Source organism: Dendropsophus ebraccatus, chromosome 6 (assembly GCF_027789765.1).
Source record: "Dendropsophus ebraccatus isolate aDenEbr1 chromosome 6, aDenEbr1.pat, whole genome shotgun sequence".
Taxonomy (NCBI): Eukaryota; Metazoa; Chordata; class Amphibia; order Anura; family Hylidae; genus Dendropsophus; species Dendropsophus ebraccatus.
In genome coordinates this window covers 49,581,915-49,595,991 of record NC_091459.1, presented here as the reverse complement: position 1 = coordinate 49,595,991, position 14,077 = coordinate 49,581,915, and the positions used below count along the sequence as shown (strand labels likewise).

Sequence of the window (14,077 nt, the reverse complement as noted above, 5' to 3'; positions counted from 1 at the left end):
CAGGAATGCCATACATTTATGGGATGGGATTTTTTTAAATTCTTTTTTACAGTAACTAGAGTACCTCTGGGGGACTTCTAGTATAACTACACTGATCTTTTATTGAGATCTATGCATGACAATGTAATGCCTAGAGCCATGAGATCAGTGCTTTATTGCTATGGGCTGAGCAATGGAGCACAGCCAGGATCATTGTCATTGCGCCACTGAGGCCTGGCCCAGGCAGAAGCACGGATCGCCCCGCCGCAATCGCATTGTGCGGGTGGGGGGGGGGATTCATCCACTAGATCACTAGGGATAGTGCTAATACAGCATTTAAATGCAGCTGTCAGCTTTGACAGCTGCATTTAAATTCTCAATTAGCCAACACGGCGTAGGCTAATAGTGGCGCTGCCCAGCAGCTAAAAGCAGCTGGGAGCGGCGCTGTTCAAAATGGGGTCAAGGGGCCATGCACCCCTTAACCCCCTCCCCCAGCAGTGCCATGACGTACCAGGTGCATCATGGGACGCTAAGGGGTTTAAATAATACCATTAATTAAAAAATAAAAGAAATAAAGAAAGAAATTAAATGAAATAATCATTTGGAAATGAGACCAGTACCAGGGGACGTGTTGAAACAAAATCATCTACCATGTAGCTAAAATTTGGCCTCCTACCAATACGTGCCAGTTATTAACAACAATAAGAAAATATTGATTGGATATTGATTGGCCAACCTTGCATCCAGTGATTATGCTATATCCCCAGTGATTTGGTGCACACTTGTCACACTGTTCTCCAATGGTGTTGGGAGGACAAACACACTGACCGGTTTCTTCATCACAATTGTTCCCAACATGATGGCAATCACATGCTTTATGAAAAAGATAAAAGAGAAAAAAAATTGAATAGATGTTAAAACTTATTGTTTAGCTATAAACAGAATGATATGTACCAGAATCATTTCAATGCAGACCTTTGATTCTACAATGTATCAACCTAAAATAGCATTGCTTTGTATAAGATATAAATTTAAGTTGGTTGGTAGATTTAATAATAAGCATTTTGACCATTGCACTCATAAAAGAAGCTATTAAACAAAGGTTCTCACTGCAAGGTTCTGCCGGTCTGCAGTGGTCTTTTATTCTAATTCTTCTCACACCAGCATTATGATTGCCTTCCTATGTGCACAGCAAGCCAATTGAATGTCTTAATAGAAAATGTAATATTTACCTGAAATTTTAGATACTCAGCAGGTAAATGAGCTAAATACAGCACTATGTATCTTCACTACATATTCACTATACTTAATATAATATTGCTTGAGCATGTAGCAGTGTAAACAAAATATAAAATGGAATCAAAGACTGAAGATAATTTAACCCCTTCAAGACCGAGCCCATTGATGCCCGGACGTCCAGGCCAAATTAGTGCAATGTTCCTCCCCGCCTTCTAAGAGTCATAGCTCTTTTATTTTTCCACCCATAGGGCTGGTTGGGGAGTCATTTTTTGCACCATGATCTATAGTTTTTATTAATATCATATTGGTGTAACAGAAACATTTTTCAATCATATACCATAGCATAGCATAGATTAGTGTTATCGGCGATCTATGCATAGAGCCTGCCTGAGAGCAGACTCTATCCATAGATGGCCAATCTGACAGGGCAGAGGTAAGTGGATTACCCCCGCCCATCAGTATAAGCGATCGGGATCCCCGCAGAGCTCCTGTCACTGAGTATCTTAAACACTGCGATCGCTATAGATCGTGGCGTTTAAGGGGTTAATGGCAGGCAGCTGCGGGATCGCAGCTGCCTGTCATTACCCTTAGCTCCCGGGACACTGATGTGTGTGGGGCCACACTCACTGCAGCGGTCCCGCACACATCAAACCCCTTCAGTGTCAGGAACATATATATACATTCCTACTGCACGGGGTATGTGCAGTAGGAACGTATAAATAAGTATTACTGACATGAAGGGGTTAAAGAGTAATATTTGCAGCAGCCTCATGAATCAGGGGAGAAGGGAGTAGATCAGAAAAAAAGGTGTAGGAAAGAGAAATTTCCTCCTTTAAGAACATCTGCTTGACTAGGGGCCATGCACGGATTGACTCAGTGAGACCCACAAGGACCAGAAGCTTCAGATGCAGCCAGAGAGTAGACCAGGTAAAATATGTTCTGATGTCCCCATTCCAGTTCCAGTGAACATAACGTCACGGGATCACCAGGTGGATGGGGCATTCATCCCTCTATAGGTCTGCCTGCACATGGATTGTAGCCTCACCACTAAGGATGGAGCTAATATAAGAGCCCAGTGGAAACTGCAGCAGCAAAGGCAGCATGGTGTAAAGGGAACCAAGGGATCTCTATCTTGTATGTATTGTAAAGATGTAAGGTGACAGGGCAGTGCTGCTGCTCTCTGTAACAAAGACAGGCTACTACATGTCACCAATCTATTGCTAAGGTAAATTTTTGACCCCCCCCCCCAGGATCAACCCAACTGCACATCACAGGAAAAAGAGATAAATCGGAAAAAGTAAATAGAGGAATAGAGGCTATTTATATCTTTTATATTGTTCCAATTTTTGTATATTTTGTCTCTTTAAGGTATGCTTAAACTGAATATACAAGTATTAGAAAAAAAAAATGTAATAGGTTTCTGCAAGACACATTAGAACTCCAGCAGAATATAAAGATACAGTGGAGTACAAGGTACAAAATATGCAAAAATTAGAATGAAAAATTGTAAACGGTTAACCAGGCACCCTCTTCTCTGAGTTTAAATGGTTAAGTACTTCATTGAATTCACTGAGGTTCGTTATTCGATTTGAGCAGTCGAGGATTAAAAAATTCACCTTGACTTGAATAGCAAGCACTCAAGCATTTAAGTGCTCGCTCACTTCTAGTCTAGAAGTGGGACCCAGTTTATATGCAAACTATAAATAGTGGGGCCAGGGTCTGAGTCAGAATCTTTAATTATTAATATAAATTTATAGAGGGAAAAGAAGGGTGAATAGTACATACGGGTACAACCGCCTTCTTGGAAGTCATAAAATCCTCGGGCACATCGGTCACACTTATCTCCTGTTACTCCCGGCTGACAACGACATTGACCATTGTCATCACAATCAAATGACTTGGATCCAAAAGAATTGCAGTTACATGGGACACATCCTTGTGCAAACACAGGACCATAAGATTGCGGCTAAAAGAGGGAAACAGATAGTTAAAAATACAAAACAATAGCACACCACATACATAATTATAGTTTGTATTTATAATTATTAAGCCTATGTTCCCATTACGTGAAAACCCAGCCGTTCCGTGACCCAGGCCGGGTCATGGAACGGCCGGTCTTACCCCCTATCATCCCGGATGATCTTTCCGGCCGTGGAGCTCTGATGCGGGGCCAGAGCCGCTCGCTTCACTGTGTGAACTGACAGGTCTTTCTGCGGCTGGAATTCACAGAATTCTGTCCGCAGAAAACTGACATGTCAGTTTTTTCCGGCGGCGTATGGGATCCCGGCCGGAGCGCATACGATGTGTGTACGCTCTGACCGGGATCCCATTGCAAATAAAACTATGTTCAACTCCTCAAAACTATGGCCGTAGTTCTGCGGCGAGAACTATGGCCGTAGTTTTACGTAGTGTGAACATAGCCTAAAAATGTATTTAAGTGGTCTAATCAGTGACATCTGTAAAGTTGGTAACACAGCACGCTCTTAGTTGTTAAAGGGGTACTTTGGCATCAAGTAAAAAACATGCTGCAGAAACATAGAGCTAACTTACCTGTCTGTTCCAGTTCTAAAACTACTAAACATGCATTGGTTTAAGGGGTTGTAGTTTTGCATTTCTTGGTCGAGCAGTTGCTAAATTCTACAAATCCAAAAATGCATTGCTTTCTATTAGCTATATATTACTGGCCTCCCCTCCCCCAGGACTCCTGACAGTTCCCCGCCCACAGCTGTTGCAGAACTCTTCATTTAATTGCAGACTATTGCACTATAGTGAGGATGCAGCACCTGCTTCTGCATTCATGCATTCAGCACAAGGCAGCATGTAAACACATCTCACTCTCTCTAAATGTCACAAATATATATATATATATATAAATATATATATATATATACCTATGACAGGGAGATGGGGATGTAGGCTGGGAGGGCTGGTCAGAGAGGGTGACATCAATTATATGGGTGGGGCTAGAGCTTAGAACCCAAATCCAGCCTGGAACATCAGAGGATGATGTGCTGTCTATGAAAAAAATGGGACGAGCCAGTATAGCTATAACAATATATCAGAAAGTTACATTTCTCGGGGGGATGTTTTATTTAAATACAATTTTCTAATACTAGAGAACCCTTTTAATAGCTTCCCAGTATAAAGGATGTATAAAATAGTAATCTATATATTAGAATGAGCCATATTCATTTTGTCTGTTCAGATTCCTATCCCTACACAGACCAGATAATTGAGTGGCTAAATGCTAAACGCCCTATAGTAAGCTGTTATTGTACAGAGCTGGTGTATAGTTAGAATTTTTATTTCGGCGAATATTAAGAACTGTTTCACTACTATTGAAACCACTCTCTACTCATTGATTTCAATGATAGTTAACTACCCCCCAGGCCTGAAAGCTATACTTGACAACATGGCTCTTGGCTTTGGTCAATAGAGGTGACTCCCAATGATAATCACTCTACCAGCTCTTCATGTGTTGATAAATAAAGCAATCAAAAGGAAAAAACAATCAACCAAACAAAACATAAAAGACACTCTCAAAAAAGCATGCATTTGTTTAAGACTTATTGAGAAGCATTATTTTGGTTAGTGGCTTTGAATAGATCCGGCTCACATAATCATATTCTATTTAACCATACCACTTGACTTGGCTACGGAATAAGTCTATATTAAAATCTAAATACTTTCCAACAAGAGATACTTGGCACTCAACCCTACAACTGCACCCGGGCAGCGTCTTTTTGTGTGAACACTCACTGCTCCCGTAACAGTACTACTGGTGGCGCTCTACTAGTAATAGTTTTTCATCTTGGAGGAATTTAAATCTAATTACTTTAGCAGGCTGTATAAATTAGAATATATGAACTATATAGATAGCAGCTCACATATACTCTCAGGTCAATACTTATAGTAGGTTACGACAAGTGGTTTGCTGCATGGGCCTACTTTCCTGAATAAGTTTACATCTAATTGTAATAGATAATATTGTCACTGTTTTATGGAGAAAACACATGCAATACCCGACACTGCACATATCTTCTATCTCTCAACTTTTGTATTAATGTAATAATAACAATGCAGCTACAACTTAAATAGGCACTGTTATTTCAAACAACTTTCCCCAATGTAAAGGCCTATGTAATTTCTATCATCTTTTTCATCACTTTCAAAAAGAAAATAACATAAAAAAAACTAACCTCCCTGAAAAAAAGAACTCTAAAGTCTTGGTAACTAGGCAGCTCACATCCCTTATTGGTCTCCCTCCAGTAGTAAAGGGCTAGTAATAGTGAGACCAAGAAAGAACATAGGAAGTGGGTGGGGCTTGGCCTATGCTGTGTGCAAGAGAGAGAGAAAGGGCTGTGTACCTAAAACCTATAAGCCTGTTAGCCTGAAAGGTAAATAAATGTAGCCTTGAGCACTGGAGTCCTGGGTTCAAATCCCACCAAGGGCAACATCTGCAAAGAGTTTGTATGTTCTCTCCGTGTTTGCGTGGGTTTCCTCCGGGTACTCCGGTTTCCTCCCACACCCAAAAACATACAGATAGGTGAAGTGCTGTGGAATCTGTGTGCGCTATACAACTAAATAAAAAATAAAGCATAACCTTATCAGCAGAAGCAATTCAGTTGTTCATAGCGTAACACCTTCCCTATAGTGCTGCTGCTGTTTCTTTCTTTTCTGTGCACAAAGAGTCTTGCAAGTCCAATGAATAAGTATCCCCTTCACCCTCCAATGAATCAGTAGCCCTTTTCCCCTCCACACCTATAGTAGTGTACTGTATAAATTATCCCACAGCACAGTGCAGCCTGTTCATCATCACTATGTCATAGTATAGTAGGTACATAGTATAGGAAGTCCCTGTGTGCACTACTGGGAAACAGCCCAGCACTTGTGTGTATACCCCTGCCTCCTGACAGAGAGAGAATGAGAAATAACTGTGCACCATAGAGGGGGCTCAAAGGGACTCAGTAACAGCATTGACAGTAACAGCCATAAAATAACCTTTCTGAAGGGTTAATCTAACCAAACCATGCAGATCTTTATATACTTTTGAAATGCCAGCCACGCTTTAATAATAAAAAAAAAGGCTTAACCAGGTATATAGAAAATCTAACATCAGTCCACTCCATGCAATAAAGGAGGGCACAGCCATTTACCGATGTAGCTGGTTTGTAAGCCCCCCGAGGACAACCTCTGGATGTAGGGTAGTTCCACCTCCTACTAGGTAAAGCTTGGTTACTGGGGGATTTCCAGGTGGGATTCTTCCTTTCATATGCCTGTCTCCTAAACTCACATCGCTTCCCAAAGTACTCGGGTTTACAGATACATCTTCCTGTAATGTCACAGCGCTGGGACATTGAGCTGCTGACACTGCAGTTACAAGGCAGACATACCTGCTTGTCAGAATCCCACCAACAGTTTGGCTTTGAAAGCAGAAGAACAAAGGGAAAGCATAAGAAAAAGAAGGAGGAAAGGAAAGAGAGATTGTTATGCTGCAGAGCTCTGACATTCATGCATCATGATGATATTACAAGATTGAACACAACGTCTTCTTGAGGAATATAACAGATGACAATATCCGATGAATATTTCATGCTTTTCCTACAGCACATCACACGGAAAATTATGTAGTAATTGTAATTAAATGATTGATGATTCTGGACAAATGTTTCTCCATCTTCTCTTCACTTACAGTTAAAAATCACTGTTTCAGTTAAAAAAGAAGATAAGAAAATGGCTACCCTTTATAAACCATACTAAATAGAGAAAAAAAAAGTAGAAGTTGTAACCCCAAGACATCTCTATCAATGTCAAAATTTAAACAAAGACATCAAAGTAGTAAATCTGTACTTTATCTATATAGCAATTTGTGCATGTGTTTTATTAGAGTGAATCTGTATCGCAGGACGCTACCCCCAAACCACCGATACCGTTCTTTAGTCTTGCTCAATAAGGCAGGGTCTAGAGCATCTGTGTCCCAGGCCTGCCAAAGATGGAGATCTCATCAGAGGGATATAACGGAAGAAGAAAGGTGGTGAGAGGGACGCTGCTGGCTTAGGGCATGGATGCTCTCCGCCCTCTACCCCCATTGACACCATGCCACAAGAATAAAAGTTTCTTCAGCCCAAATTCCGGCCCAGGAGACAGACAGACCCCAGGAGCAGGCATGGATTGAGCAAGACTAGCGAACGATACCAGCGGCTTGGGGGGCATGTCCGGAAGTACAGATTCACTTTTGATTTCCTAGATTTATATGAATACAGTTTAACATCTTATAATCAAGTACAACTGGATGAAAGTTTGGAAAAACTTTACTCGTGGCATACTATTTATATACACTATTAGGCTATGTTCACACTACGTAAAAGTACGTCCGTTGTTGCCATCGTACTTAATGCAGCGTGGAACATTGCCTATTCCTCTATGGGATCCCGGCCGGAGCGTATACACATCAGATACGCTCCGGCCAGGATCCCATGCCGGGCAGCAAAGAACTGACATGTCAGTTTTTTGCGGCCGCAATTCACTGAATTGCGGTCGTAGGAAACCCTGTCAGTTCACACAATGAAGCGGGAGGCTCCGGCCACTTGCTTCAATGTGACCTATGGGGAGTTCTGATACGGACGCGCGCTGATGCACCCGCATCAGAACACTACGGCCATAATGATCATCATACTTAAGTTCCGGCCGGGATGATCTTAGCAGAGACCGGCCGTTCTGTGACCCGGCCAGTCTCTTACAAAGTGTGAACATAGCCTTAGGCTATGATCTTACAGCGTCTGCCATCTGCCGTTTTACGGCCACAATTTTGGGGAGAAAATAAGGGCGTATTTTGGATTTTAAACTTGTATTTTCTCTACAAAATGAAGTTCGTTCAAAAAATGGCCGAAATAAGGCCAAAAAATATGTAGTGAACCTGGCCTCAGGCACAATATAGAATTGGTTGGTCAATGGAGGCTAAGAAAAAACTGCAACCCAGTTAAGAGTCTGCTGTATTGGTGAATGTTCTCATTGATTTAAAGCTGCAGTTATGAGGTAATAGAGTTGGCATGATGGTCCAGCGATAAAAAAGGGCACTTTTCAAATTTTTAAGGATCTGATCTGAAGATTGTATAAAAGAAATAGAATTAACATTTAAAGCATTAACATCTACTCAGTTAATAATGTCTCAATAGCAGCTTACTGACTAAAGACCACAGTATAGTATAGATATATACTGTGGAAATTTCAGCTATTAGGTTAATGTTACACAATAACATCTAGTTGACTATGGGTTTTGGTAAAAATGTTGTATTACAGCCTCCTCATTATTTGTCTACGGAAAACAATGTTGTGGCCAATCTTGAGGCCATTACTGTCTTTCTGTGACTTACAATTGAGCTGTCTTGTAGTCCTACCCTAAGGTGAGGTAAGAATAAGATCTGTAATATTTTCTCTATAAGTGAAGTAATATATGGCTGCAGTACCCCTTCAAGGGGAGTTTGTTGTCTCGACTTAAAGCCAGATACTAATATGTGTCCTTTTTATATTGGGCTCCTGTGGCTACCCCATGGCATTATGTAATTACACTGGGCCACTTAGTTACCAGAGACAGCTGTCAATCACTATCAATTGTGGCAGCTAAACAGTTAAATTACCAACATTGAAGTTAGTCATTACCAACTGGTGTTGGTTGCACATAACAAATGTACATCATGTGTTAGGAAGGGATCGATAGCCTGTTACCTCCCTTCTCCCATGCTATAAAACTTTTCTTCCTTAGGGTGCATTCACACCTACAGGATCCGCAGTAGATCTGCAGCAGATCCGCAGCAGATTTGATGGGGCAAATTTGATGCTGTGTCCAGTTATTTAAATGAAATCTGCTGCGGATCCGCTGCAGAAAATAAGCTGCGGATCCGGTAAGTGTGAACGTACCCTTAAAGGGGAACTTTTTCTATAGAAAACCACTCCTGCTCTTGACAGTTCCTGTCACGGACAGAGGTAACAGCAGGGAGCACTGTTTTAGAATGGATAGAATACACTACTTTCTGCAGAACATACAGCAGCTGATAAGTACTGGAACACTTGAGAATTTTTAATAGAAGTACATTACAAATCCATATAACTTTTTGACACCCGCTGATTTAAAGGAGCTAAAAAAAAAAAAAAATGGAGTACCCTTCTTGCTCTGCACAAATTTCACTTCTTCCTTTATTTCAGCTTTCCCCTATGTTTTGCTCTCAGCTAGAAGTTACTAAACTCTTATTTCCACACTCCTTACTGTTCTTTTCAAACTCCTCTTATTATTCCTCCAGTTTACTTTAGCAAATAAATACATTAACATTAATGTCAGTGTTTTTAAGTGTGAACTTTGCCAAAATGAAAAAAACAGAATTGATTTTTCTCCCTAAGAACACGGAACAGTTATAGTTTGCAAATCTGTAATTTGTGTAATTTGTATGACACACATTGTGTAATTCTTCTGTCATGATGGTAGACCAGGATATTTAACAAAACAGACGCCAAAGGCTTATATTTAAATGTGAAGTGCTCTACAGCTTCTACCAAAGAATACTTTGTTGAACTGCAATTTAAAAGTTTTAACAGCAATATCTGAAAATATTTCTATTGTGTATAAAAAGCTTTTTCTTCTTCTTTACATTATACATCTTTTCACGGATGATGTACAATGAAATGCTGGATTTGAACTGGCAACTAAAATTGCAACCAAAACCAGGAGTGGATTAAAAACACAGAAAGGATCTGTTCACACAATGTTGAAATTGAGTGGATGGCCGCCATATAACAGTAAACAACTTCCATTATTTCAATATAACAGCCGTTGTTCTAAAATAACAGCAAATATTTGCCATTAAATGGCGGCCATCCACTCAATTACAACATTGTGTGAACAGATCCTTTCTGTGTTTTAAATCCTCTCCTGGTTTTGGTTGCAATACTGACTGAAATATACTGACTGAAATATACGTAGTGTAAACGCAGCCTAAAAAAAATGTCTGACCACGTTTTTTTCTGTATACTAAAATTACATATTCAAAAACATATCCATTAAACAGACAGCAAAACCTCAGTGCGAACCCAACCTTACATGTTTTATCTTTGAATAAATCACTCTTAGGCTATGTTCACATAGCGTTTAACAGCGCCCGTTGCATAGCAACGGACGCTGTTAAACTGCCGGCCGCTAGGCTGCATCTAGAACGTTCCTGCAGCCGATTCCCTTTGTATCGTCTGCAGGAACAGTCTTTTTATAACATTGGGTGTGCACGCAAAACAATTAGCCATTTACTTCAATGCAATGTGTGGCCATCACCGCACATTACATTGTGTGAACAGCTATTATTTCCAGACGTTGTTCACTGAACAGTGTCCGGAAATAATAGGCAGGTACATTATTTTTTTAAATAATGATGTGTGAACACAGTGGGCTGCATTGCATTGACTTCAATGCAATGCTGCCCCTGCAGTAAAGAATGGATGCTGATTCCATTGCAATCAGTGTCCGTTCTTTACAAAAAAAATTTTACTAAGCTATATTAACATATTCTATTACCGTCAGTATTTGATCAGTCTTCTTTCAACCAAAACCAGTATTTAAAACACAGAAACTGTGCAGATCTTTCCATTATAATTTTGCTCTATAAGTTTCATTCCTGATTTTGTTGAAAAAAAAAGACTGACCTAAAGACTGACGGAAATATTATGGGAGAAATTTATCAAGGGCTTAGCGCCTATTTTTAGGTGAATAATTGGATTTTTTTGCCTATTTTTGGTCTAAGTTCTATTTATGAACCAGTATTTGACGATTGTGAAAATGTTGAGAATATTCTATTCACTCAATAGTAAATGTCCCTCTATGCATGCACATAACCGGGGATTGGAATTGGAATAATTGGAATTGACCTCCATGGTGTGATGCAGACTGTGGCTTATTTATCGATGACCAGACTTGTGATTGGGGTTCTCTACGCAGGCACCCATATTGGAATTGGATCCTATATATACTGTACAGTAGTCAGGATACTAGAACTCTTTTTTTCCAGTGAATAAAGTAAAGGAACGACTCCAATACCATGCACTAAAACTGTGCGCCAAAGCATGGTATTCTTGATTTAATAAAAGCGTGCTTTAGCTGAAAAGGGCCCAGCTTAAGATGATGAATTGACTCTTCAAACACTTTTAGCACAAGTGAATGGCAAAGCAAATCAACAGAAAATCAACAGGATTTTTATGACAGCTTCTGCTTATATTCATCTGTGGAAGTAAAATTTTAGAAATAAAAGCATGCAGTTTATGTCAGGGGAAGCTGAAGTGCCTCTGAAATGTATTATGATAAGAAAACCATTTTGGCACCATAGTAAAGCAAAAATCAATGCATAAATCATATGTTCTGAGTATGCTTTTGATCAAAATACAGAAAAGCATTTCTGAGCCAGAGGCGGACGTGTTTTAAACGCAGTATCAATGACTCCGAGTTGTGCATCTACCTATGTTATTTATGAAAATGATTATAGGGTCTATCAGGGGGATTCTCTTTTAGGCTAGGGCAATGTGAACACTCTCAGATATGTTACATGACAAAAAATCCTGAGCGTTTTGTCTGTGACTTGCTGTTATGTGATTCTTTTAGATGTATGTTTTGGCTGTAAGAATACAACTCTGAATGACTGGTAACATGCAAAGTGTAGTGCCAATCCCACTACCAGTACTTATCAGCTGCTGTATGTGGTATATTCTTTACAGTCTGACACAGTGCTCTCTACTGCCACCGCTGTCCATGACAGGAACTGTTCTGAGCAGTAGCAAATCCCCATAAAAATCCTTTCCTTCTTTGGACAGTTCCTGCCGCTGCGGCTATACCTCTTGATGGCAGCGGGTCTCAGCAGTGAGCCTCGCTGTGATCTATAAGTTTTGACATGTCTAATGACAAGGTATATTTAATGACAGGTACTCTTTTAAAAACCCATATGGCTTTAGTCTTCATTTATCGAAATAATGAATAATGCCTCTACCCTATGGAAATCTCCTTTATCATTCAAAACCATAAAGATTTATATTTTCTCTTAAAGTGTTACTGTGGTTATAAAAAAATTTTGACATGTCACAGAGACATACCAAAAATTTTGATCAGTGTCTAAGTGTTTAGACCTGTACCGTTCGGGAAAACGGAGGGGTAGAGGACTATGCTGCAGCGCATCCACTCACAATCTGTGTGAGAAAAAAAAGTTGAGCTCCAAAAACTTACACTATGAGCCCAACTCATCACATGACACAGAGTCGGGAGAGAGTTGTGCTTAGTGTGGTCTCCTCCTGGCTCGTTCTCCTGATCGGTACGGGTCTGAACACTCAGAACCAGACCAATCAATACTTTTGGCATGTCTCAGTAGCATAGTAGTATAGTATTTAGTATAACAACAGTTATACTATATATATATATATATATATATATATATATAGTACAATGCAAACACACAATAGAGATTTTTTTTATGTAAATGCCTTTTTAGACAAGATATCTGTCTCTGTCATCCTTTTTTTGCCATTTCATGTCTTTTCTTACAGTCATAAGAACAGGGTAAAGGTTAGGACTGACAAAAAGTTCTTGTACACACTTACCAAGCACTCATCACACTGGCGGCCTTTTACATTACTTCTGCATTCACACTGTCCTGTTTGAACATTGCAAACAGTGGATAAAGAGCCATTGATGTTACAGTTGCATGCTGTGAGACAAAAAAAGAAAACAAGAAAAAAAAAAAGTACAGATATTAAACCCACACATCACTTCCTAGGGAACACAAACACTGTTATTAATAAAGTAACTATTCAGGTAAGAATACAGTTAGAGAACCATGTATAGGTCACTTATACAGATCTAAAAGCAAAACTCTTAAATAAAAAAACTGGAACTATATTCTTACTTTTTGCAAGGTAATGTAAAACCCTTTACATTTGTTGGGCTACTAAGGTGATTTGAAAATGGTGAAATTAAGAGATGAGTGAACCAAACTTTCCAAACCAAGGTTCGTTTTGAACTTTGCTAAAATTTCAGTTCGGCACAGAAACAAATTCCTTGCAAAGTTCAGAACAAGTCTAGAAAGATGGTGACCGCACATCTAAAAAAAAAATAAAGAAAAAAAATGGTTTTCTCATCTGGTGTCCTCCTTAAGTCTCTGGTGTCTTCAGCCATCTCCAGCTCCTTCAGCCAATCACCAACTGAGACAGGACAGCGCCACGGCCAGTGATTGGCTGAATGGGCTGTCACTCTTTTATCAGAGGCGCTGTCACATCTCAGTCAGTCAGTGATTGGCTGAACAGGAGAGTGACGGCCCACTCAGCCAATCACTTGCCGCATCGCTGTTCTGTGTCAGTCAGTGATTGGCTGAATGGGATTCTGGCGACTTCAAGGGACACTGGACACCTAAGAAGGACAACAGGAGAACGCAGGCAGGTGAGTATAGTTCAGTAGTTTTTCTTTAAACAGCTAAACGTCTGCAATCGTTTAGCTGTTTTATTTTGATTTGTTTAAAATTCGGTTCATACTAACCTGAGCTTTGCATTAAAGTTTGGCAAACCTGCCGAATTGACTTTTTGAAAGTTCGCTCATCTCTAGTAAAAGCTACTAAGGGCAGTTACTATGATTAGCCAACCAGCTTTTGCTCATTCTCCTTCTTATATCCCTTATCTTATTGTCCTGTCTAGAGCTGAACACACATTATACATTAATGTTTTCTGAAGAGTTTATTTGTAAAGGTTGTCATTCTGGAAAACCACTCCAATTAAACCGATATATCACTGGTTATTGGTTGAGTAATAATTCCCTTGATCTGTGACTTGAGATAGCTTCTATTATTGT

At 39.8% G+C, this 14,077-nt stretch overlaps 1 protein-coding gene across 5 annotated transcripts in view; it reads right to left on the bottom strand.

Annotated features, from left to right (window-relative positions):
* LAMA2 (laminin subunit alpha 2) overlaps window positions 1-14,077 on the bottom strand; it is a 524,271-nt gene that overhangs the window by 215,686 nt on the left and 294,508 nt on the right. For 3 of the 5 annotated variants that reach the window (XM_069974947.1, XM_069974948.1, XM_069974950.1), the window contains exons 20-23: window positions 12,838-12,944; window positions 6,375-6,641; window positions 3,004-3,184; window positions 716-852 (exon numbers count right to left, since the gene is read on the bottom strand). In XM_069974947.1, the coding sequence (XP_069831048.1) occupies window positions 716-852; window positions 3,004-3,184; window positions 6,375-6,641; window positions 12,838-12,944 (692 nt within the window). The remainder of the gene's footprint in view (window positions 1-715; window positions 853-3,003; window positions 3,185-6,374; window positions 6,642-12,837; window positions 12,945-14,077) is intronic. The other 2 variants (XM_069974951.1, XM_069974952.1) reach the window with 1 other exon arrangement.